This window comes from Mus musculus, chromosome 19, assembly GCF_000001635.26.
Source record: "Mus musculus strain C57BL/6J chromosome 19, GRCm38.p6 C57BL/6J".
In the NCBI taxonomy this organism is placed as follows: domain Eukaryota; kingdom Metazoa; phylum Chordata; class Mammalia; order Rodentia; family Muridae; genus Mus; species Mus musculus.
In genome coordinates, this window is record NC_000085.6 from 46,659,988 (window position 1) to 46,685,371 (window position 25,384).

Here is a 25,384-nt window from a genome sequence, read left to right on the forward strand (position 1 = left end):
CTCTGCATCTGGGAAGTAGCAAGAGATGAAGTCGGAAGGTAAGTAAATAATAAAATGTTGGGATTGAATCTGTGTTCTGTTATTTGTTGGCTGTTGACATGAGGTGAGTCTTGTTTAAGCGTCTTCATAGGTACATTTTCTTAACCTTAAAATGGCTCCTCGAGGTACAAGTTACAGTCTTCCAGATTGTAACTGACCCTGCTGTCAGTGGTCAGGAGCAGGAGATGCTCAGGAAGGAACTAACCTGTCCAAGGTCACAGCTGATAAAAAGCAGAGCCAGGAATTGAAAAGCCAGACCCGTTCGTTGATCCCAAGGACTATTTAGTTAACCAGAAGGCCAGGCCCTGAAGAGCTGAAATGTGTCTAGAAGCCACGTGGCTTTGACTTCCCAAAGGTGAGAGGAGACCAGAGAAGGATGTGTTGAGCGGAAAACTTGCTGAAACATGAGGCAAATGACATTCCGTCAGTCCCACATCCAGGCGCCTTGCCTTCCAGCCTGCCCCAGGGATGCCTGCTGCAAGTTAGCTCCTACTGTGTCTGAGTATGGTGGTGCTTACCTCTAGTCCCAGCACTCAGAGGCAAGTGGGTAGCAGTGAGTTCAAGGCCAGTCTAGTCTACATAGTTCTAGGCCACCTGAGACTACACGGTGAAACCCTGTCTCAGAAAACCAAATCAACCAACAATATAAACCCCACGACAGCTGGACAGGGGGTGGTGCATACCTTTTATTCCAACATTCTGTGCAACTCTGTGAGTTCGAGGTCAGCCTGATCTCACAGAGTGAGTTCCAGGACAGCCAGGGCTACACAGAGAACCCTGTCTCAGAAGACAAGACAAAACAAACCCACAACAAACGTTAGCTTCCACAGGGGGATATGACTCTTGGAAATGTTCAGAATCCTGGGAAGCTGTGTGTGTTTCTCCTGAGAAGATGAAAATAGAAATGTCAGGATTCGTGGGGGCGCGAACATGTTGTTTGGTTAGAAATATCTCTTCTATAAGCCTGTCACTCCCACTAGAAAATGTTACTAAACATCAGTGCAGGAGTAGGAGGAGTTGTCTGTCCTTGTGCTCTCTGCCTACTTTTTGACTATCAGCACTGCCTGGCCCTTACATGCAGGTGGATTCTGGAAGACTCCGTGACAAACCTCCCAACCTAGCCTACTTGTGAGAAATCTGTGTAAAACCCTCAGGGGAAGAGTTATTCTCTGGTTTTTGTTTTTGTTTTGAAGTATCGATAATGCAGATGTTTGATGAGGAACCAGACATGTTGTAGAGGTCCACACTTAGAGCAATGTTGAGGAGCCTCAGTCCACACACACCTCAGCCTCCCCAGTCCACCTGCGTATATGACAGACGGGAAGTCTGGGGTCCACGAAAGCCAAGTAAGTTGTCTGTGTCACTTGGTCTCTAAACAAAAACCAAATTTGTCTCCATGGGCTGGCCTTGTCACATATAAGGGCCTTACCTGCCCTCCCGAGTCTTGCTGTTTTATCCCCACCAAGGCCTCAGAATGGGCAGCATTTGTGGAGTGACCCTTCTTTACATACGAGGACATGGTAGTTCAGGAAGTCTGCAGTAGGAATGGGATGCCAGACTTGGGCTGGGAGGCCAGGGGCTATCACGTGAATGTTCCCAGTCTTCCTCACCCAGTGTCCCTGACTCTGCAGTCTCTGATTGGTCCCCTGCCATCCACAGATGGACACCTATCTGTGTCTGCAGAGAGCAGCCTTTACTTTGGGTTTTATGGCCACCAGGGGCCTTAGGAAACACGCGCTTGCACACAAGACACATCCCTCTCTGGGAAGACACCTCCCCCTACAGAGGGCCCCTGTGGGAGCTGTTTTTCTGAAGGATAGGAACCAGGGTGGAGGAGTGAAGTAGTGGAGGCAGTAGCTGTTTTAGCTCACAAGATTAATTACTATTAAAGGTTCAAAGATTTTATGAGTTGCTTACTAAATAGCCAATTAAAAAAAAAAACCTAAACCACAACTGAATATATATTGAAAACAGGTAATGAGTATGCAAGGTGGATCATTTCCTGGTATTTCTTGTTAATATTATCAATGGCCCTGAACATACACGGGGACATTTACTATTTGCACCCATGCACCCATAATAATGTTTCTGTCAATGACAGACACCATATATAGCAGAGATTACAGTAGAGCTAAAAGCTTTCTATCTCCTAGTGACACTGTGGTTGTCATTTCTCATGTGCTTATAGTGACGCCTATGGGAACAAACCCATTTGGATAGACAAATGACCACCACATTGCCACTGCCTGTAGTGTTCAGCGAGGCAGCATGTTAAATAGCATGTCTGCCTGCTGTGCCATAGGCTTCCCACCTATTAGGTTGTACAAATACATTGATGTTTACACATGAGGAAACCACCCAGCGATGTGTTTCTCAATGATGCCTTCCCCCGTGTAATGATAAGATCTGTAGTATGACTGGGTTACTTTTGCCTCATAGTTCATAGAGGTCACACTGGCAAGCGCTAAAAATTGGATGCTGCTCCCGAACTAGCGTTAAACGGTGATTTGCCATCACCCTACTGATTAAGAGCAGACTGAAGAGCAAAGGATAAGTACAGAGGGGCTGAGGTGTGTGTAACACAGTGGTAGAACACGTACCTAGCAAGCCGAAAGGCCTGGGTCTGATACCCAGCCCTGAAGGGAGAAAAGAAAGACAGGCATGGTGGTGCATGCTTGTAATTCCAGCATTTTCAGCTCTGTAGAGAATTTGAGGCCAGCCTGTGTTACAGGAGACTCTCAAAACAAACAAATGGAAACCTAAAAAGTGTGCTTCCTTCCACATACTTCCTGATAGTCAGCACTGGTCCTAAGATGTGGGCCTAAGACTCCCGGTTTGGCAATTTAAGACATATGATCGAGTCCTCTGGTGCACGTAACCTCTTTGTTGTATACTAATGTGCAAGAAAATGAGAAGACTCGGTCTTGCACTCTGAGAAGAGAACCGTGTCCTTGAGCTATTAGCAGTTAGGACAAAATGCTGGGCCCTGGCAGCCCTAAGAAGCCAGGCTCAGCCACGTGTCTTCAACTAGCAACTTAAATAGACCAGAAATAGTGGTGCAAAGCAGAAAAAAGAGATTATTTTGCTGTATGCAACAAAGAGATTCTCTGATGCCTTCCCACCAAGTCCATCTTTGGGGTTCTAAGGTTTAGATTTTTTATTTATTTAATGTTATGTTATTATCTCCTTATTTTATGTTATTATTTATTTATTTTACATATGCGAGTACACTGAATCTATCTTCAGACACACCAGAAGAGAGCATTGGATCCTATGGTTGTGAACCACCGTGTGGTTGCTGGGAATTGAACTCAGAACCTCTGAAAGAGCAGTCAGGGCTCTTAACTGCTGATCCATCTCTCCAGCCCACCAGATTTAGCTTTAAATAGGGAGCAAGAGATCTGCATGACTAAGCTGTCATCATCAAGTTCTGCACTCCTTTCATGGCCTTGGTTTCAGTCCCTCCTGCTAGGTGGTGGACCAGTCAGAGTCTGTGAAATCTCCTGACAAATTCCTGCTCTGGCTGGCACCAGGCTTCATCCATCCCCTACTTTCTCCCAGCCTGAGAAATTTCTTGGGAGAAATTTGAATTTCTTGGGAGCCATTATTTCAATGTCTGGACGCCAAAGGGAGGAATTCCATTATAGTAGTCTGAGATAAGTCTTGGAGAGAGGCGTTTACTTTGAGCCTCAAAGAGGCCTGGAGATTTGGTGATTTAGGCCAGTGGGGAATAGTCTACCATTCCAGGCAGGTGCAAGTTTGGCAGCAATCAGAGTTCATGAGATTATTTTCTCAAAGGACACAGGTTTTCAATATGGAGCGCTCCACGACCCATCATCCCGCAATGATCGAGCCCCTGCGTGATTTCTGCAGACAGGTGGGGGAGCTGATTCCTCCGTGTCTCTGATTCATGGGGTCTGGACTCAGCCCTTATGCTGTGTAGCTGTGTGCTTTGAGGAACCCTTCCCACCCTGTCCTCACACTGCCCCTTGATGGTTGATGGCCATCAGTTGCCTCTCATTGGGTTAAACTTCCCTTCTACCATTATGGAAGACACAGATTTCCTGCTTATTTGATCTGATCATTGCTAGTTCATAAAATGTCTTTCGCATTCTGAGCATTTGTGAAGTATGTGACTTCTCCATCCAACCCTGCTCCCTCTGCCTTGACCTGAGTGAAGTTTGGCTCGCTCTCAGCAGCCAGCTCAGAGAGAGCAGGGAGAGGGAAGGGGTGGTCTCCAGCTTAACCTCTCTCTTCGGCTTGATATGGTCTCTACGTGTCCCTCAAGCCTCCTATGAGTGTCAGACACACATCTCCACCTACTCTCCTCTGGGCTGTTGAGCAAGATCAGGGGGCCACTGTTTCTTGAAAAGTAAGACTGATTTGGGGGTAGTCTAGGGGAGAGCCCACTACTACTACTGGGTTAAAAGCTCTTTTAAGGAAGAGCATGGGGCTGTGATCTGACTTTTTGTCTCTTTGTTGGAGTTCCCTCAACTTTCCTCTGGAAATTTGGCCAGACAAGGTCTTAGCTTTGCCCGGTGACTTTTCTTAGTGTCCCATCCATCAGAAGGGGAAGGACCTGACTGTTGACCAGTTGACGCTGGCCTGACTGGCACTAGGAATCTAGGGATTTGACCTCTTTATAGGCTAAGAATCAAAGGTAAGTTTTTTCCCCCAAGATGTTTGGAATTTCACATGTCAGCTGGTCACTGGCAAGGTTTAAAGATCCTGGATTCCAGCCGGGCAGTGGTGGCGCACGCCTTTGATCCCAGCATTCAGGAGGCAGAGGCAGGCAGATTTCTGAGTTTGAGGCCAGCCTGGTCTACAGAGTGAGTTCCAGGACAGCCAGGGCTACACAAAGAAAACCCTGTCTCGAAAACAAACAAACAAACAAACAAACAAACAGCTCCTGGATTCCAGCTGGGGAGATGAAGCCGTGTACTTCCTGTACAAAACTTGATGACCTGAGTTTGAAGCTCCAGAACCCACATAAAAGCCAGAAACAGTAGCACAAGTCTCTACTTGTAGTGATACCAAGAGATAGGAGGCAGGGAAATTTACCTGAAGTAGCATTACTGACAGAGTAGTGAACAGAGGAAAATACCCTGCCCCAAACAGGATGGCTACAACATGCTTGCCACAGCATGTGTATGCCTGCACTCACATGCACATGAAACACACACACACACACACACACACACACACACACACACAATGTTAGTTTCAGGGCTTAAAGGGATTAGCTCCATCTTCTAGTGAAGAGGCATTTCTGATTCTTGGGGTGTTTTGAATGGGGAAGAGAGAAAATCCAGGTGTGAACACTGCAGGTACCTGTTTAGAAGTCTTCTCCTAGAGATGTCTTCCTGAAGGAAAGGGGGAGAAGGAGGACATGACCCATCCTTGTGGACTAAGATGGCACCCAGTCTGGGCTATATTATACACGGTCATAAAGCCAAACCTACAAGGTATGTGCAGCCAAAGGCATGGGTTAGAGTCAACGAGACAAGCCGGTCCACTTTCAAACAAAGGCTTGATCCTGCCAGAACTCACCACCTTCCCCTCTGTGGCCAACTTTCCAGACTCTCCATTCCCTCTCCCAGGCTGGCTCAAAAGCTTTCTTCCTAATTGTTCTCCATGGAGCATCTAGGGGGTTTCCATAACAACCGTTAAGCTGGGGGTGATGACGTGGGTGAGCCTGGAATCTCAGTGTATGTGAACTGAAAGGAGGAGAATCAAGTCCAGACTCAGCCATATGGCAAGTCTGAGGACAGCCTGAGCTACATGAGACCCTGTCTCGACGCAAACCACAGTCACATTACTTCACTCATCCGTTTATAATCTGCTAGTGACTTCCTAGGTATTTAGGATGGAAACCAAACTCCCTGCTTCTTACAAAGACCTCATGGGAGCTGGCCTTTCTTCACTCTGACACCCCCACACACACACCGTTTCCTATCATGGTGACCTTGAGACCGTTCTGTTACTTCTCCTTCAGTTCTTGTCACTTTCCCCCACACCCTCACACTCATCTCCAGGACTCGTTGTTTTAAGTGGCCACTCTCTCCTGTACCATTCTGTTATAACATTTCCAGCATCATTGGCTCCAAAGCATTTACGAGTCTGAAATTCTCACTTATCTGTCAGTCTTCACTAGAATGTTCCCAGGCGTGTGGAACTTCTCTGCAATCTGCAGGAGGCAAGAAAGTAATTTGGTTCATCACAACAAAGTAGCTGGTGTTGGGTCAAACTTGGGGAGTCTGACCGCAAGTAGTTTATTTTAGATGTATTTAAGCACAGCACAATTTGGTGAAAACTTTTCTGGTAGTAGTGAACCAATCTCACACACGCAATAAAGCTTTAAGACATGACTACATCACCGGGCAGTGGTGGCTCATGCTTTGAATCCCAACACTCAGAAGGAAGAGACAGGCAGATCTCTGTGAGTTCAAGGCCAGCCAGGTCTACAGAGTGAGTTCCAGGACAGCCAGGGCTACACAGAGAAACTGAAACACTGTCTCAAACAAAACAAAACAAAAACTAGACATGACCACATGGAAACTCTTTGTGACTCTTCGTGAAGTACACTGTGACGTCTCCCATAAAGATGGGTCTATAGAGGGAAAGATCAGGTACATTCTTGGTCACACAGATCTTAGAAAGTTCGCCAGACTATTAACTGTCTCTCCCAGCCTTCTGGACAGAAAACAGGTTATATGTATCCCTCCCTTTGAAGGGAGACTCCTCCCTTCCTCTGTGTGTTTAACATTCCTAGTTCCCCTGTGCCTCCCACACAGGCTGAGTGTCCTGAGCTAGCAAGTGGTATACAGTAGGTACTCAACAAAATGGTGTGTTTGTTTGTTTGTTCGTTTGTTTTTGAGAGGTGGGAAAGATGGCTCATCAGGTAAAGGTTCTTGTTGCAAAGCCTAATGCCCTCACTTCTGTCTCTAAAATCTACATGGTAAAAGCAGAGGATCAACTCCTATGAGTTTGTTCTTTCACACACACACACACACACACACACACACACACACACACACACACACACACACACATCTTTCTCTACCACACAAAATAAACAGTGCTTTTTTTCAGTGAACATACTTGTTGACTGAATAAGTAAGCCAATGAGTAAATGACGGACAGCTCAGAGATGTTTATTGGAAAACCTTTAATATGTGTCTCACCCTTCATTGCTGCCAAGTAGAAAACGGGATAGGAGTGAGGAGGATTGTTGGAGGCACCTCTAAGATTGGGCTGTGGGTGTCAAGGCATGGGATCCGGGACGTTAGATTCGGCCTCTAGGTGCTAACCTCAACCTGTGCATCCTTCCATGCTTGTCGCACTGTGATTTTCACTTTGAAAGGGTCGATCAGAAAGACCACCTTGGGGTCACCCACCAGACAGGGCAGCTGTTTGTCATCTGACACATCAAAGTCAAACCTCTGCAGCAGCAAGGCCATGAAGATAAAGAGCTCCTGCCGGGCCAGAGCCTCTCCAATGCACGATCGGGGACCAGCTCCGAAGGGCAAATAACTGGGTGTGGGTGTAATGAGATGGCTTCCTGTTGGATCTAAGAAGCGCTCTGGGGACAAATGGGAAGCATCAGCCAGGGGGGCCAACCTTTTGCCCAGGGAATCTCGACTTGCTTTTGGGGCATGAGGAAATAAATGTTCAGGAAGAATAGTGAGGGAGGAAGCGGTGTCCCCAGGAGAAAATGCCCCATCCAAGAGAAGAGGGACAGGCCTCTTGGGAGACAGATGCCTACATAATCCCTACAGAAGTTATTTGAAGAGGAAGTTGAAACCCCCATCTGTGAAGAGTCTGGGGCAATCTCCAGTAGGATGGGAACAGTAACAGGCTTATGGGGGTGCAGCCAAGAGGTTTCTAGTAACAAGCTTAGTGGGCAGGAAAAAGTGCTGTCCTTGAAGAGCAGAATCCAGGCTGGCTGTGTGGCGCAGGAGCCAGCATGGAATGGACAAGAACTCACCAGGCATAAACCGATCTGGCTGGTCCCATTCATTTTTATCGTGATGCAGTGCCCAGAGATTGATGATCACATGTGTGTCCTTCGGGATGGCAAACTCTCCAATGCTAACCCAGACGAGGAGACGAGAAAGGGAGATGGTCAGCCCCACAGCTCCACTTGGGAGCGGGGAGAACCCTCCCCCATTCTCAATCATTCCTTTCCCTCATCTTCTGGTTTCTGCCAGGATTACATCTAGATCCAGCCTTATCCACTATCTATCAACAACATGGACACGTGTGCTAGTCAGCACGCGGGTGTCTGTCTCAGAAGCTGGTGTGTGTGTGTGTGTGTGTGTGTGTGCATGTACGTGAGAGAGGGGGGTGGGTATGTACTACCACCATCTGATGAAATCGGAATATTGATCACCCTGTCCTTTAGCCCAGACCTGTGTCACCAAGGGTTGCAGAAAGTTTGGAGGGAAGCCAGATGCCTACGCAACTCAGTCAGTGGATCTCAGTGGAGGTGGATGGAGTGACTAGGGCAGGGTGATTGGCAGCAGGAGTCTCTGTTTGACTATAGATTCAACAGCAACTAAGGCCAGCTGGAACATGCCCGAGGCACAGAACGGGCTACCTAGCGGCTGCATCCTAGGCTGAGTATCTCGGGAAGAAAGGCTTACCTGGAGTCAATGTTAGCCTTGTGTGGGATGAGCAAGGGGGCCACCGGCCTGATACGAAGCACTTCTCGGATAGTGGCCTCCAGCATGAGGAGGTGAGTCCGGTCATTGAAAGACGGTGTTCGACTGAAGCCTACATACTGGTCAATCTCCTTTTGGATCTTCCTCTTCACCTGAGGGCCAGAACAAGGCCATATGACCAGCTTGTTCAAGTCTAAGAGAGACATGGGCATAGCAGAGACCAGTGGTCATACCCAGAACAGCCTGAATGATTCTATCCAGTGATGGCTCTGTAGCCTAGGCCTGGTTTCTAGAAGACAGGAAAACTTTAACCCAGAGCCAGAGTCAGCCTCTGCTTGTGTGAGAGGCAGAGTGGGGCTATAGTTATCTGTACAGAAGGCTCCAGGCATTGCCTGCCCCCCATAATGGTTGGCTGGTTGGATTCTATAGGAAGACAAGAGTTGGGGAGACACTCACCTCAGGATTGTGCACCAGGAAAGCCAGGATCCAGTTCAGCACAGAGCTAGTTGTCTCTATGCCTGCCCCAAAGATGTCTCCCACCGTGACAAGGATATGCTTATCTGAGAACACACTTGGGTCCTGGCCTTCCCCAGTGTTATTATTTTCTGCATTCATCTTGGCTTGTATCAGAATGTCTGTCAGGCTGGAGAGAGATTCACTATTGAATTTCTCCTGGGGTGAGAGACAGTGAGAGAAGAGGATGAGGAGGGAGCCTCACTTCCAACATCCCTGCCACACTCCACCCTATACCAGAGACACAGCAAGGTGTGTGAGAGTGGAGAGGGACTGGGCAGGACCTGTGAGGTGGTAGAGGTAGGGAATAGCCCTGTGCCTCCCTCTATGTCCCTCTAAGAACTGTTTCAGTTACTCACTCCCCCCTCCCATTTATTAATAGGTCAGTTTCTAGCAGTTAACCCATTATGTGCCAGCCCCCCTGCTAGGCTCTGGGGAATCTCACAGTGTCCAAAATGCATCACAGCCTTGCTCTCAAGATACCTCCAGCCTCACAGTCGCCTCTTCTTGATCACTTACCTTGCATTTTTCAAACATTTCAACCAGTGTTTTTTCTCGAATTTTAGTGTGTTCCTTTATCATTTCCAAGTTTTTATTGGGAAAAATCTGGAAAGAGAAGGAAATGTCAAATCCATCCACGCAATTAGGAAAATCCTTGGCGAGAGGCAGACTTTAGCTTTCGGTTTAAGAAAGTCTCCACGCCAGTCTGGACCTTTATCAAGAAAGGCAAGAAGATAGCGGAATGTGGTTACCAGAGACAGGAAGGACAACTTTAAACAGTGGAGTACAGGGTAGAGTCCTCATGTTCTCAATTCAATCCATCACCAAGCCCTGACAGTGTTGTGCTCTCCCTTATCATAAGTCAGACTTGAGACTAAGGACTTGGGCATGTTCCTCAAATAGGTTAAGCCTGTGTCTGTCTCTCCTCAGCACTGAGGATAACTGGGTATACCTCCTGGGGGAAGCTTCCAGTGACTAACACTTACCAGGTGCTCACTGCTGACAAATGGCAACTAGAGAATAATAGCCCTGAGTAGGAAGATACAGGACATAAAAAAAAGAGAGACACAGCAAAGTACTATAGTACATGTTTGTAGTCCTAGTACTTGGGACTTGGAGGCAGGAGGATCAAAATTTCAGAGTCATTCTCAGCTGCTTAGGTTGTTCGAGGCCAGTGTGAGCTATATGAGAGTCGGCCTGGAGGATAAAAATGCCGACCAAGTGTCTGGGGTTGTATGAGGCAGAGCAGATGACTGTGGGAAGAGTTGGAAGAGAAAGATGGTCATGGAAACTGAAAGTACTGGGGACACTGTCGCAGTGGGATCTCCTTCTCACCTTCAACCACGGGAATATGTCCACCAGATCGCTGTGGCCCAGGACATCCACAATACCCTCTGTAAAGGTCTGTATGGTAGTCAGTATCGGATCCTTGTTCTCAAAAGAGATGTTGAAGCAGATGGTACAGATGATATTGATTACTGACTTGAAGATGAGCGTAGACAGATCTCGGGACTCCCCGTCGTATGTAAGTATCAAGTCACACAGTGAGTTGGCTTCCTGACATACTGACAAGAGGGAGGAAAGTGAAGAGGAGGGATCAGTCAACGCTGTCGCCTCTGGCCAAGGTCTTATCCAGGGATAGGCATAGAGAGCTGATGGCCACTTGATGGCAGCAGCCGCTAAGAAATGGCTGCACCCAGCCGCCCAGCATCCTTCCCCAGCCCCCTAGCCCTAAGGGTTAGCCTTTCACTCACTCATCTTCTCCAGTTTCTGGTCATCCCTGAACAGGGAAAAGGTGCTGAATACCAGCTTCCGGTGCAGCTGCCAGGAGCTACTACTATCCGCAAAGGCGACGCCTTTTCCTTGGTCCGACAAGAGGCCTAGAGTCACCTTTGGAGAGCAGGCAAGGCTGTAGGCATTATCAGGCAAACTCCCGGAACTCTCAGGCTTCTCCATCTATCTATCTGCAGTCCTGATGAGTGCTGTGAGATCCCTATGCCTCTCTTACTTAGTAGGACGCCCCAAAGTCCTCACTAAAGTTCCATGAAAGGCAGTAGAGCGAGGAGACAGAAAGAACCCTGGATTTGAATGCAAGAGCCCTGGGGTTCAGGTCATTAGTAGGGTGCCCTCTGGGACTCTCTAGTTCAATTTTTGACCTGGAGAGTCAGCTATGGGTGGGATGAGCTAGGTGAGTCTGTCCTAGGGACGAGGAGACTGAGAGACTTCCAAGACAGCTCTATTTTTGTCCCCAACCACCAGGCTGCTAAAGCCATACTTGCTGGCCTGTGCACCCAGCCTCAGATCCTCATTTGGAGACAGCAGATGTTTGATCCTCCCAGGTTGGACTTAAGCTTGAGCTATCATCTCTAAAAGATGCCATCTACAAAACACAAGGGTCTAAGTCTTCATTCTCCATCCCCGACTCTCCCCAAAACCCACCAGGCTAGTCTCTTATTCACAGGGTGGTGGTGATGGTTTTATTCCCTTCCTTCCTTCCTTCCTTCCTTCCTTCCTTCCTTCCTTCCTTCTCCCCGTATAGCATTGGCAAGACCAGGCTGCCCTCAAACCCAGAGATTTACCTGCCTCTGCCTCTGCCTCCCAAGTGCTAGCCTTAAAGGCGTGTGCTGCCGTCACCTGGCCCAGTTTATTCCTTTGCTTCTGAGAGGAACCCAAACCTGAGAGAGCCTGGCAGTTGGGCAGCCACGCTGGCTGACCAGCGCATGGAAAAGGAATTTGTTTTGGCCTGTTAAAAGCTGAGGCTGGTCGTCCTCTATCGGGGTACCCAGGGGAACACTTGCAACAGGGTCATGGGAGCACAGGTGGTGTTTGTAGGATGGCTACTCAACAGTCAGCACAAATGAGAACAGATGCCCCAAGATACTACTGTATGTCCCTGTCCCTTGTCCCCTCTCCCCCTGTAATATTCCCCCAGCTATCTGTGAGCCAAAGCCATATAAGAGAAACTGCAGTCCTAGCCCTCCATGATGCCAGCCGCTTCTCCAAGCATCTTCTGGTGGAGGATGCAATCACTGCCCTATTTCCCAACAATGTCACACTTATAGAGAACTTTAGCTCTGGGTCTGGGCTAAAGGCTTTGCCTGGATATTCTAGAATGATTATCGTATCATAGAGGGGAAGGTGAGTGGCATACAGGCTTCTCAGCTCTGCAGGTCCCTGCACCATCTTGCTAGACAAGCCATTCAAGGGTTTTCCCGTTAATTCCTCCTTCCCAGTTTAGAGGTTCGGTAGGGTCTTGAGGGAGCAGTCCCACAAGTCTGATTTTGAAAGAAATAAGAACTGTACAACCCCAGGGACCGAGGAAGAGGAGGGTTGGCACTGCTTACCATCTGGGGCCGACCAGAGAATTCTTTCCCCTTCTTCACGAGCACTTCTCTGGCCAGCTGATAGTGACCGACAATCACTGCAGTTGTGGTACCCAGGCGAAGAGAATAGATGGGACCATACTTTTCCTGCAGCTTGAAGAAGTTGGCATGCATATGACCACGTCTGGGGAGAAACGGTAGACTACCCACCAGGGGCAGGAATGGAAGGCTCCTGGGGAACTTGGCATTAGGTGTCTTTGACTTGGGCCAAAAGAAATAGGCCAGGATGAGCAGCAAGAGACCCACAAGTTCCCACATGGCAGCCAGGTGTAGGCAGATGGCCAGCTGTGGAGTGGAGAAGCTACAGCAATTTCAGCAGAGAAGGAGAACTTTTAAAAGGCGTTTCTGATTGTCACCTTGAAGACGTGTTATCTCTTGGCCTGCAGAAGTTTATCCTGGAGTGTCTCCAAGCCTGAGTCCTCACCCAGAAAAGGGAGAGGAGAGGGAATTTGGCCTCCACAAGGGCTGGCTCAGATTAAGGACGAACTCCTGGAGGAGGAGCTGGCTAAAGAGCAGAGAGTTGGTCATCTCCCTGGGGCTTCTGCGCTATGGATCCTCCCAGAGGCAAATGCTATCAGATTAAGATCAAGGTTTCAGAGTGCGTGCTGTAATGTCAAAAGTGCTGCACAGTTAATAATTAATGTCATCAGGTTGCAGCTAGCCAAAGCTGTCAAAGAGACTTCAGTCTTATTATCTGATAGTTGAGGAGAGAGAGGTCTTTTAGGGTTAGTTTGCATAAGGTCACACAAGGCAGTGATGATAAGAATCCAGAAGTCATAGGCTTTCAGGTACACAGAACATCAGCTCAAGGGCCATTGCAGGTCTCTGTTCAAATAGCTTGGTTACTTTCTAGGTACATTCTCTTGAATGGGCTATTTAATATTTTCTGGAAATAAATGATTTTGTCATGTTACTATGTATAAAACGTAAAATGCATCATTTAAAATACTTTAACTAAGAGCTGGAGAGATGGCTCAGCAGTCAAGATGCCTCGTTGCTCTTCCAGAAGACCCAGGTTAGATTCCCAGCACTGACATGGTAGCTCACAACTTTCTGTACCTCTGGTTCCAGGAAAGCACCTTCTGGCCCCTGAAAGCACCCCCAACACACACGGTCTGCATACATACATGCAGGTAAAACACTCATGCCTATAAAATAATAAAACACTAGTTAAAAATCATATAAAATATCTAACTAGTATCTTAAACACAAAAATTACAGAGTAACATTTTAATTGTCATTTTAAAAATTTATTACATTTGAGCCATCTCTCTGCCTCTTTAATCATTTTTAAAGGTACATTTTAGGGACGGCAATGCCAATACTCAGCTGTAATCCCAGCAGACACAGGAGGGTTGGGCCAGCCTCAGTTTCATAGGAAGTCTGAAGTCACCCTGGGCTATAAAACACTATGGCCCACTCAAGATCAACAGCAAAAGTTTACATTTTAGGCGTATATATATATATATATATATATATATATATATATATATATGTATTGTGCAGCGAATTTTATTGATGGTATTCAAGAGGGTAGGGAGGGCTCCCTAGGCCCCTCCTGTTATTATGGGGGTCTGGGATGGAAATTGTGAGGGAGATGCTCAGAGTTGGGCTAGGGACTCCTCAGCAACCGAGGGCCTCTCTCTTGCTCTCAGTGTCCTTGCTGGGGTGGGTGGTCCAGGGTTTCTTACTCCTTGAAGGCCATGTAGGCCATGAGGTCCACCACCCTGTTGCTGTAGCCATATTCATTTTCTTACCAGGAAATGACCTTTACAAAGTTGTCATTGAGAGCAATGCCAGCCCCAACACCAAAGGTGGAAGAGTGGGAGTTGCTATTGAAGTGGCAGGAGACAACCTGGTCCTCAGTGTAGCCCAGGATGCCCTTCAGTGGGCCCTCAGATGCCTCCTTCAGCATCTTCTTGATGTCATCATACTTGGCAGGTTTCTCCAGGCGGCATGTCAGATCCACAATGGATACATTGGGGGTAGGAACACGGAAGGCCATGCCAGAGAGCTTCCCATTCAGCTCTGGGATGACCTTACCCACAGCCTTGGCAGCACCAGTGGATGCAGGGATAATATTCTGAGCAGCCCCATTGCCATCATGCCACAGCTTTCCAGAGGGGCCATCCACAGTTTTCTGAGTGGCATGGTGGCATGGACCGTGGTCATGAGCCCTTCCACAATGTCAAAGTTGTCATGGATGAATTTGACCAGGGGGGCTAAGCAGTTGGTGGTGCAGGATGCATTGCTGACAATCTTGAGTTAGTTGTCATATTTCTCATGGTTCACACCCATCACAAACATGGGGGTATCTGCAGAAGGGGCAGAAATGATGACCTTTGGGCCCCACCCTTCAAATGGGCCCCAGCCTTCTCCATGGTGGTGAAGATGCCAATAGACTCCTCGACATACTCAGCACCAGCATCACCCCCATTTGCTGTTAGCAGGGTCTTGCTCCTGGAAGATGGTGATGGGCTTCCCGTTGATGACAAACTTCCCATTCTCGGCCTTGACTGTGCCGTTGAATTTGCCATGGGTGGAGTCGTTCTGGAACATGTAGACCATGTAGTTGAGGTCAATGAAGGGGTCATTGATGGCAACAACCTCCACTTTGCAAAGTGGAGAGCAGATGGCAGTCCTGGTAACCAGGTGCCTAATACAGCCAAATCCGTTCACACCGACTTTCACTATTTTTGTCTACAGGATGAGACTGGCACTGCACAAGAAGATGCGGCTGTCTCTGGAGCAGGGAGGAGCAGAGCTAGGACACAACGTTACCCATAAGCATGAACCACTTCCAACGCTTTCCCCACTCCAGGCAGACACTGGAGCCATTAAGCAATAACTCCCCAACCTTCCCCTCCAGATCTGGATGCTTCTAAACTACTTTCTGTCTATGATGAACCTGCTACTTGTCCTCATTTTAGTTCAGTTGCTACTGCTGTCAGAAAGGCCGTGACCAAAGGCAACTTGAAGAGGAACGGAGTTATTTGGTGCACACATTTCAGGTCACGGTCACGGTCACGGTCACGGTCAGAGAAGCCAAGGCAGCAACCTGGAGGCAGCGACTGAAGCAGAGATCATGGAGCAGGGATGCTTGCCGGCTTGCTCCTTTTGCCTTCCTACATAACCCATACCACTTATCCATGGGTGGTACACCTGAGTGAGCTGTGCCCTCCCACGAAATGATTAATCAAGAAAATGTTGCTACACACTTGCCTCCTGGCCAATCTGATGAGGCAATTTCTTAGCTGGGGTTCCTTGTTTTCCAGATATGTCCATGTTTGTGTCAAGTTGGCAAGAACCAACAAGCACAATTGACCTCTTGACAACTTGACACACAAACAAACACATCACTATGTAAACATATTTTTTCCTTTCTTGCTCATCCCCAAGATCTCATCACAATATCACCAATTAATATAAAGCTGATATAACTTTAAAAGTTCCACAGTCTTTGAAAAATTGACATTAAAATTCCACAGTGTCAGCTCAGGCTTGGTGGCACACATCTTTAATCCCAGCACTCAGGAGGTGGAGACCAGTGGATTGCTATGAGTTTCAAGCCAGCTTGGTTTGCACAGTGAGAGTTCTGGGGCAACCAAGGTTACACAATGAGACTGTCTCAAAGGAGAAAAAAGAAAAAAAAAACCGAACTTTCTTTAAATGTTTCTTTAAAAGACAAATTCTCATAAGTGTGAAATCTGTAAAATCAGACATAAGTTATATACTTTCTTCTTACTCCAAGAGAGAAGAAACAGGGCAGTCATAATGAAATCAAATCAAACTCCAAGTCCAGAAGCGTAAATACGTCTGACACCTGGCACTCACCATATTTTGGGCTCCAGGGAGTTCCATTTCTCCAGCTCTGCCATTTACAGCACACACATCTCCTGTCTTACACTCAGGCCAGCTCCATTCAACAGCTGCTGTTGTGCTTGGTGGTCATGCCACGGTACTGGTATCTCCACTATGCTGGGGTCTCCACTGGAGCCGAGGCAGCACCATCGCCAGCAGCCTCTTCCAGCCCTTCTTTAGGGCTGCTGCATAGTGCCAAACCTTAGCTGTTCTCCCCAACTCCTCCATGGCTTCAAAACCAGTACCAGCTAGGGATCTTTTGCATATTATCAAGTCTGGCTGTTGGCAACTTTGGCCTCTCTGGACCACAGCTTCTCTGTGCTGAACCTGATGAGATACTCCCAGAAGATTTCACCTCAACAATGCTGATCTCTTTTTAATTACAGCAAAGGTTTCACTTCAGTGAAACTACTCTCTCTCTCACTCTCTCTCTCTCTCTAAAAAGTTTGGGGTTTTAAAAAGATGCATTTATTTTTATTTTATTAATCTGAGTGTTTTACAGCATAAGTGTAAGCACAGAAGGTATGTATTGCACTTCTGCCCACAGAAACCAGAATAGAGTGTCAGACCCCATGGACCTGGACTTACAGATGGCTGTAAATTGCTATGTGGGTTCTGAGAATTGAACCTAGTTCTCTGTTAGAACAGAGAGCATTTTTAACTTTGGAGCCATCTCTCCAACCCCAAGGATCTCCTGTTAATCCCAACTGATTCTTTAGCTCCAGTTGACCAGACATCACATATTCTTAATTCAGAATACCACACAAATGGGTCCCCTAGAGTCTTTACTTCCATCTGAAACTTCACAAGCCAGGCCTTCACCAACTGCATTGCTCTCCTGCTGAACAGAACATTGAATTCTAAGCACTTACTATCTTCTCTAGCCCAATGTTCAACACTGTCACAATCCTCCCAAAAGTACAGGGTCAAGACTGGGAAATTCATACCCCACTCCTAGTAACCAATCTTGTCTTCGTTTGGCTTTTACCGTTGTGATAAAGACCATGACCAAAATAAACTTGTGAAGGAAAGGCTTTATCCAGTGTACAGATCCCAGGTCACAGTCCACTGAGGGAAGCCAGGATAAGAACCCGGAGATAGGAAGTGAAGCAGAGGCTTAGAAGAGTGTTGCTTACTATCTTACTCTTCATGACTTACTCAACTTACTCTTGTTCGTTTTGTTTGTTTGTTTGTTTGTTTGTTTTTCAAAAGAGGATTTCCCTGTGTAGCTTTGGCTGTCCTGGTACTCATTTTGTAGACTAGGCTGGCCTCGAACTCAGAGATGCACCTGTCTCTGCCTCTAGAGTGATGGGATTAAAGATGTGTTTACGTTTGGCCACAGTATTCTGCATTTCTATAGAAAATGTTCAATAACTTACTTTTCAAAACACATGCTGTTTTTTTTTTCTTTATATATGCCCTTTGAAGCAATTACTCCAATTCCGGGGACTTTTCTTGCAGAAGTCACATAGTGTAAGTGCAACATCAGTTATATAATCTGTGTCTGCCCTTCGTCAGTGTAGTGGCTATTCCTGGTTGTCAACTTGACTATATTTGGAATGAACTGCAACTCAGAATTGGAAGGCTCACCAGTGACCCTTATCCTGGAGGCTAGGAGATAGAAGTTTCTGATCTGGATCTTGGTATGGAGATCTTGAGGCATAGTGGCTATGGATTCCAGAAGATTAAGACAGGGAGATCTTTGAGTTCAAGGTCATCTGGGATTAAAGGTGTGGTGGAACACACCTTTAATCTGGGCTACACCTTCTGCTGGAGACCATATAAGGACATTGGAAGAAGGGAGTCTTGCTCTTGCTCCTTCGCCTGCTTGCCGTGTGCACTGAGTAACTGCTAGATCCTTGGACTTCCATTCACAGCTACTACTGAACCATTGTTGGGAATTGGACTGCAGACTGTAAGTCATCAATAAATTCCTTTACTATATAGAGACTATCCATATTCTGTGACTGTAGAGAACCCTGATTAATACAATCAGCAATACACTTCCCACTCGAAGGAGCTGGAGTCTAGTGCAGCCAGAATCAGTAGAAAGAAATACTGTATATGCTTATCTGAAAATATTTCCAACACACACACACACACACACACACCATAAAAATTGAGCCCTCCCCCATCCCCTTGAGCCTACTTCTTCCCATCTCTCCCTTTGTCATAATGTCTCTTTTGTCACTTTTCTCCCACACCTCCTTTGTCACTTTTCTCCGACAACTCCTACTTACTCTCTCTGCTTTCCTCCCCTCAGTTGGTAGAAATACTCAAAAGCCCCTCCTCCCCATTTGTGTTAAATTGACTTGGACAAATTATAAGTCAAACAATATTTTCTAAGGATAACAATTGTGGACTTCAAACGCTTAACATTAAGTTAGTTCCTTTAAAGGCATTAGTTGTATTCTGCATCGGCGGTATGAGAAAAGAATCCATCTAGAAACACGACCAGCTGAAAATTTGAAAACCTGTTAGCCCAGTGTCCTCATTGTGTAAAAACAAACAAACAAACAAACAAAAGTAGACTCAAAGATTAAGCACTTTGCACAAACTCACTATCAATAAAGCTAGAAATTGAAGGCATTTTTTTTCTACTTTACTGGGTTCTTTCATCTACCACCCTTCTCTATCCCAGTCCCTTCTAAACCACAACAGTAGGTGGGAAAAGAAAGGCTAGAGGGGAAAGGGCATAGACCTCTTTAGACTACTTCCTGCTGATTAGGGGCACCGAGTTCCTTGGGGACAGTCTGATCTTTGATGTCAAGATATCCAGTTTCTTCGTCTGGTCTCCTTGCTCATGATCACTTGACAAGCCATAGCAGTGGCTTTGGTCTTTCTTGGGGCTCTGGCATTTATACACCTTCTGAAGCATCCCCAGGGAGCCAAACATAAACTAACTTCATCTAGCAAAAGTCACACCCCTCCTAGAGCACAAGACAAATCATGATTAGTGGCTCTGGACAGTCTGAAGCAGCCCCATAGCCCACACCTGGGATTAAAACAAAAACATATTCAAATAACATTACTGGGTTTTTTAAAGAAATCCAAATTCCCACTATGAGAAATCAAAGCGTTTTCTCCCTAAAATGAAGATCTTATCAATGATATTTCCACTGACTTCCTGCTGACAAAATGCCCATGCTCTTCTCTTATGCTCTGTGCTATGGTCACTTGGCAATGGTAAGACACCACAGCGAGTTGCCACATTGGCTCTGAGGCCGCAGAGGGGCTTAGGTGTTAGTCAGGGCCCTCTGTGGAGATGGGGGTGAGTAGGGATGTCAGGCTTGAGGTTCTCACGCAGTGTCTGCTTAACATTCACGATGACAGGATCACTCCAAACCCCACCTCAGGAAGCCACCACGCCTGTCACTGCTTCAGCTCCACAGAAGGCAGCTTATGAGGGCTCGTGGGAACAAGGCTGAGAAAGGGAGGCTCTCTGTCCTTATCTTTAGGGACTTTGGTCTTTGACTTCCTCTGTGTGAGTTTTAATTCCAGTCAGCAGATGCAACAGAGCAGATCCCTGAAACTGGCTTAGCACCTCACGTCTCTGAACACCCCTCTCCTGTTCCCACCCCTCCAGCATCTGGGCTGTGGGCCAGGGGCCTCCTCTCACTGGTAGCTGCCTCTCCTGTCTCCATTAAAGATGAAAAGGGTATGGCGCTTTAGCAATACATGCTGCTGCCCAGAAAGAACAGGTACGTAATACACGGTGATGACTAACAGGGTTCATCTCCGTGACTCCCTTCCCCACCTCTTGGGGAACTGTGCTGTGCTTCATAGCGAAGGCACACACTTCCATTCGGAGTCCATGCTTTTCATGTAAGCCTCCTGGAAAGCTCCCTGAGAGCCAGGCAGCTCCCAGGAAGTTCTGGGACTTCCAAGGTTATTGATTCAACTCGGACATAACATTCCTTATGTCCTGTCATTACTGATTCCCCTTTACCATGTCCTCAGAGTACTCATAAATGCTCACCGCTTCCAGACAGCACAAAATACCATCTCTTATTTTAAAAGAATCTGAATTATCTACTCAGCTGATTGTAAAGTCATTGAGAGTCCTAAATGCCCCAGAAATTAATTGTCTTTAGTTTGTAGACTCTGCTAATCATTGCATCTCTAAGTTGGATCTATTTTCTAGTGATTACATCATGCACTTTTAACCAGAAAGGAAAAAACAAAAACAAAAAAAACAACAACAACAAAAAACAAGAACAAACACATCGTTGGAGGACTAGTTGGACATGAGTGGAAGGGAGGCAGAAGCTTGAAGTGTGAGCTTGCATCCCTGGAGAGAGGTCCTCTCCCCACCGTCTGCAACATACAGATGGAGCGACTCAAAGGCTGAGCACAGCTCCTAGGTTTTCAGTGGCATGTCAACTACTGCATCCTGGTGCTAGAATTCAGGAACTACCATACCTGTAGCTGGGACCTGATGCCCCATCTTGGGCATGTACACTGAAAGATTCCATACTCAGAATCAAGTTGTGGGACAGTCCTGACCTGAACTGATGGGTGGAAACACAGCCTCTTCCAAGTCTCTTTAGAAAGAGAGAGAGAGAGGGAGAGAGAGAGAGAGAGAGAGAGAGAGAGAGAGAGAGAGCCGAGAGAGGCTGAGAGAGGCTGAGAGGGTGCCCTGAGGTCGGTCAGGTGGATGGTGGGCTTTCTTCCTTGTGGCACAACTGGTTTTAAGATTTTTTAACTCGTAGGAAAACAGCTCACAGAGCTGATGTTTTGAAGAGTCTCTCTCTTTGGTGTGTGCTTTCTGGTGGATGCAAAGGCTAGAGTGCCAGCTGACGGTTTTTACTTCATTCCTCATTCATTGTGTGCTTTTCTTTTTGGCCTTTCAGCCCACCACACTAATGGATCTGCTGTTAATAAGGTCAGCAGTGACCTCCTGGTTGCCAAGTTCTTTGGCTCTCCTTCAGAGCTTTCGTAAAACACTCCACTGAGATCACCCACTGTTTGCTTTGCCCCTGCCCTCTCCTGTGACACGCTGTACCATGTTCTTTGGATTCTTTTTGATCTTCTTCTCTGCCCCACAGCTGTCTAATGTATGTCAAGTTTCCTTAGTTTGGCCTCTGGCCCTTCTCCATCAGCATCCTCTTTGGATGATCTTACCCCATCAAGGTCTTAACCCTCACCAATATTCGACACTTATCAGATAGGAGCTGCTACTGACCTTCACCAGATTGGAGATCCTTAAACTAGAGATGTCAGCTGTTGGCTCTCAACATTCATCTTTGCCAATAGCTTCTGCTCGTGTGCCCTGTTGGCCTTACTGAAGCAGGAGAATTTAGCCTGAGGAGAATCAGTCCTCAGAATAGGGAAGGAGGGGACGTGAGATACAGCGAAGCAGGTAAAGGCGTCTGCTGCAAACCTTGATAGCCTGAGCTCAATCCCAGAACCTTGAAGAGACTGACTCTTGAAAACTGTCCTCTGACAGGTGCCATGATACATGTATGTACACACACACACACATTAAATATATAAGTATAGCAAATAGTAAGGCTATTCAAATTTTCTGTTTTAAGAGCTTGACTTTAGACTGTCCTTAGAGATGTAGGCAGTTGTCTCAGATGCTGATAGACACATGAAATAGAAACTTATTTTCCATTAAAACCAAAAGCAGATTTAAAAATTATTGTTGTTTGTGGTTTGTGTGTTTTTGCGATAGGGTCTCACAATGTAGGTCGTGCTGGGTTGGAACTCATTATGTTGACCAGGATGGCCTTGAAGTCACAGAGAAATGCCTGCCTCTGCTTCCTGAATGCTGGAATTAAAGGCATTCGTACCATTCCAAGCAAAAACAGGCTCTTTAAATGACCAATGCAACTGCTAAATCTGTAGCTAGACTAATCTACCTATTTTAACAATCATGACAAGTCACCAAAATCTGAAATAACATGGGGTGAAACACCCACTGGTGTCTGCCTCCCTAGTTTGCTGAGCTGTGGGCAAGCAGCCGTTCCAGGCTCCCAGGGCTGCTGTGCCTTCAACACCAGGATAACTGAATCCACTCAAAACACTGGAGAGACGCAGTCAGACACTACCGTGGGCAAGGGAGTGAAGCTCATACAAACCCATTATTGTAAAGTAGCATGCAACATGCTTGGTCAGAGAGGCTCTCTCACATGTCATGAGCCTGGCCAATTCTACTACGTGGGAATGAAACTGTAAATTCTTTTTGAGTGAAAAGTTCTAACACAAGGCTGGGCTTGGAGGCACAAGCCTGTAGTCCCGGAAGTAGAGGCAGGAAGATTGGGAGTTCAAGGCCACCTTCTGCTATAAAGTTAAAGCTAGCCTGCCTCAAAACACACACACACAAAACTAAAAACCTCCCTCAAGATATCATCACCAAGTAGCGAACAAAATATGTCCCAATCTTTTTGTATTTGTTATTAAGAAAGAGGTCACCACAGCAAGATATTAAGAGCAAAAACAAAACAACAAAACAAAACAGAAAAGTTCCAACAGTTAGCATTGATGCCGGGATTTTGTTCAGTCCTAAATTTTACCCCCAATTTCACTATGAAGTTAGCACTCTTGTTATTAAAAACAAGCTAGTTTCCTCCTCCTCCCCCATTTCCCTCCTCCCCTCTCCCTCCACTCCCTCCGCCCCCTCCTCCCCTCTCGCCCTCCCCCTTTTGGTTTTTCAAGACAGGTTTCTCTGTGTAGCCCCAGCTGTCCTGAAACGCTGTCTGTAACCAGGCTGTCCTTGAACTCCCAGCGCTTTTGTCTCCCAAGTGCTAGGATTAAAGGCATGTGCTACTACAGCCCAGCCACGAATTACTTTCTTAAATAGGTAAAATGACCTTTTAAAATGATAATAAAGGAATCCTATAAATCATGATATCTCTGCATATAATGTTTAAAAACAATATTTATTGAAACTCATATAGAAAGAAAAAAATAGTTTAAACTGATCTTTGTCTAAGATGTCGAATCAATAATTCTCCCACAGAAAGAACCAGGAAAATAGAATACTGTTTTCTGATTATTTTTTTTAACATTTATTTTATTTTATTTTGAACTATGAGTCTGTTACGGTGTCTGTGTCTATGCATGTGAGTTCAGGTGCCAGAGGCCCTGGATGCTCCTGCAGCTGGAGTTACAGGTTTTGGGAGCTGCCTGATGTGGGAGCCAGGAAGGCCACTCAGGTCCTCTGAAAACATAGTGTGTGCTTTTAACCACTGAGTCACCTCTCTAGCCACCGCCTGGATCCTTTTTCGTCTTATGTGTTGGAAATGTGCTCTTCATTGATGAAAGGTTCTTAGGTCAGTCAGGGGAGTATATTTGGAAGGGATTATGGGACCCTAGTCAACCTCTGGCTTCCTCCTTTGAGAAGTGCCTGAGAGTCCACGCCAGAACCTTACAATTCGATTTGAACTTTTGGCCTCCAAAGCTGTGAGCGAAAGAAATCTCTTTACTTTACAGGTTATCCTACTTCAAATATTTTGTTATAACATTGAAAATAAGAGTAAAGGAGATATAGTGGTACAAGCTTGTAATCTCAGCAATTAGGAGGCTGAGGCAGGAGGATCATGAGTTTGAGACCAGGCTAAGCTAAATAGTGATATCCTTTCTCAACAAATGAACAAAAATAACTAAATTAGTCCCCCAAATAAGTTCCCAACAACAAAAAGACTAATGCAGATGATGTCACTAATGATTCATACCAAACATTTAAGGGAAATGATGCTGATTGTCCATAATTTTTTAAGAAAATAGACCGGGCAGTGGCTACGTGCTTTTAATCTCAGCACCTAGGAGGCAGAAGCAGGAGGATCTCTGTGAGTTTGAAGCCAGCCTGGTTTACAGATGGAATTCCAGGACAGCCAGGGCTACAGAGCGAAACTCTGTCTCAAAAAGCCAAAAGTAGATAGATAGATAGATAGATAGATAGATAGATAGATAGATAGATAGATAGATAGATAGGAACCTTTCCTGACTAATTGTATAAGGGGAGCCACATCTTAATGCCAAAAGCAAATAAAGATATCCCCTTCTTTAAAAGATGTATTTTTTATGTATATGAATATTTTGTCTGAATGTATATCTGCCTGTGGAAGTCAGAAAAGGGACTGACACACTCTCTCAGGAAGTAAAGATTCAGGCCACTCTGTGGATCTCTGGATGTCCCCTTAGTAGCCAAGGAAGTGTGGAAGCTTGACAGGATCCCAGACATTGCTCTTGTGTGCCCTGTATAGCTTACAAATGTCATTGTATCCTGACAACTACAACTGTACTCATCCTGACAACTGCCATTATATTCTGTTTCTGATAAAGGTATAGAGTCTGATTGCTCTCAATAGAATTGTCACAGCCTCAGTCTTGTTGCTGTGGTCCCTCCTGGAAGGCAGATCTAGGCCAGCCTTGTCTACATTACTGAGCTCCAGGGCAGCCAGAGCTGTGTAGAGAGACCCTGCCTTGAAAAAAAGAAAATGCAAATAAAACACACACACACACACAAATCAAAACAAAGGCATACAACATCATATACTATATAGAATTGTATGTAGTATGTTCGTGTGACTGGTAGTAATATATTATTAGTTAATATCACCGTTACCATAAACACACGAGTATGGTGACAACATTTTTAGGGATGGTGTGATGGTTTGTATATGCTCAGCCAAGGGAGTGGTACTATTAGAAGGTGTGGCCCTGTTAGAGTAGATATGGCCTTGTTGGAGTAGGTGTGTCACTGTGGGTGTGGGCTTTAAGACTATTATCCTAGCCACCTGGAAGTCAGTCTTCCACTAGCAGCCTTCCGATGAAGATGTAGAACTCTCAGCTCCTCCTGTAATATGCCTGCCTGGATGCTGCCATGTTCTCACCTTGATGATAATGGACTGAACCTCAAAGCCTGTAAGCCAGCCCCAATTAAAGGTGTATGCTAGAGCTGAGCCGTACCTCGAC

General features: G+C 46.2%; 1 protein-coding gene, 2 long non-coding RNA genes and 1 pseudogene across 3 annotated transcripts, besides 5 other annotated features; 1 reads left to right on the forward strand and 3 right to left on the reverse strand.

The window, feature by feature from the left end:
* Nucleotides 1–808: 808 nt before the first annotated feature.
* Nucleotides 809–6,180, reverse strand: Gm36602. Its single transcript, XR_001782663.2, has 3 exons — nt 5,590–6,180; nt 5,371–5,497; nt 809–923 (listed from the first exon to the last, which is right to left on the reverse strand). It is a non-coding gene; the product is annotated as a predicted gene, 36602 (long non-coding RNA).
* Nucleotides 6,181–7,177: 997 nt separating this feature from the next.
* Nucleotides 7,178–13,013, reverse strand: Cyp17a1 (cytochrome P450, family 17, subfamily a, polypeptide 1). Its single transcript, NM_007809.3, has 8 exons — nt 12,560–13,013; nt 10,970–11,105; nt 10,551–10,780; nt 9,735–9,821; nt 9,159–9,374; nt 8,685–8,854; nt 8,027–8,130; nt 7,178–7,621 (listed from the first exon to the last, which is right to left on the reverse strand). Exons 1-8 carry the CDS (start codon nt 12,854–12,856, stop codon nt 7,338–7,340), a joined length of 1,524 nt encoding a protein of 507 aa, NP_031835.3. The 5' UTR covers nt 12,857–13,013; the 3' UTR covers nt 7,178–7,337.
* Nucleotides 8,609–22,106, forward strand: Gm41857 (predicted gene, 41857). Its single transcript, NR_166896.1, has 2 exons — nt 8,609–8,776; nt 15,305–22,106. It is a non-coding gene; the product is annotated as a predicted gene, 41857 (long non-coding RNA).
* Nucleotides 12,881–13,930: a promoter, noted in NCBI's record as "1 kb PvuII promoter fragment". NCBI's record gives the evidence for it as "EXISTENCE:reporter gene assay evidence [ECO:0000049][PMID:1323057]".
* Nucleotides 13,154–13,253: a transcriptional cis regulatory region, noted in NCBI's record as "CRR; -346 to -245; PvuII/BamHI fragment". NCBI's record gives its function as "mediates induction by cyclic AMP" and the evidence as "EXISTENCE:reporter gene assay evidence [ECO:0000049][PMID:1323057]".
* Nucleotides 13,172–13,197: a protein binding site, noted in NCBI's record as "-290 to -265 SF1 site". NCBI's record gives the evidence for it as "EXISTENCE:protein binding evidence [ECO:0000024][PMID:16271033]".
* Nucleotides 13,185–13,213: a protein binding site, noted in NCBI's record as "ARE-2". NCBI's record gives the evidence for it as "EXISTENCE:nuclease protection assay evidence [ECO:0001106][PMID:8994191]".
* Nucleotides 13,220–13,237: a protein binding site, noted in NCBI's record as "ARE-1". NCBI's record gives the evidence for it as "EXISTENCE:nuclease protection assay evidence [ECO:0001106][PMID:8994191]".
* On the reverse strand, nt 14,099–15,310 carry Gm6967 (predicted gene 6967; annotated as a pseudogene).
* Nucleotides 22,107–25,384: the final 3,278 nt, after the last annotated feature.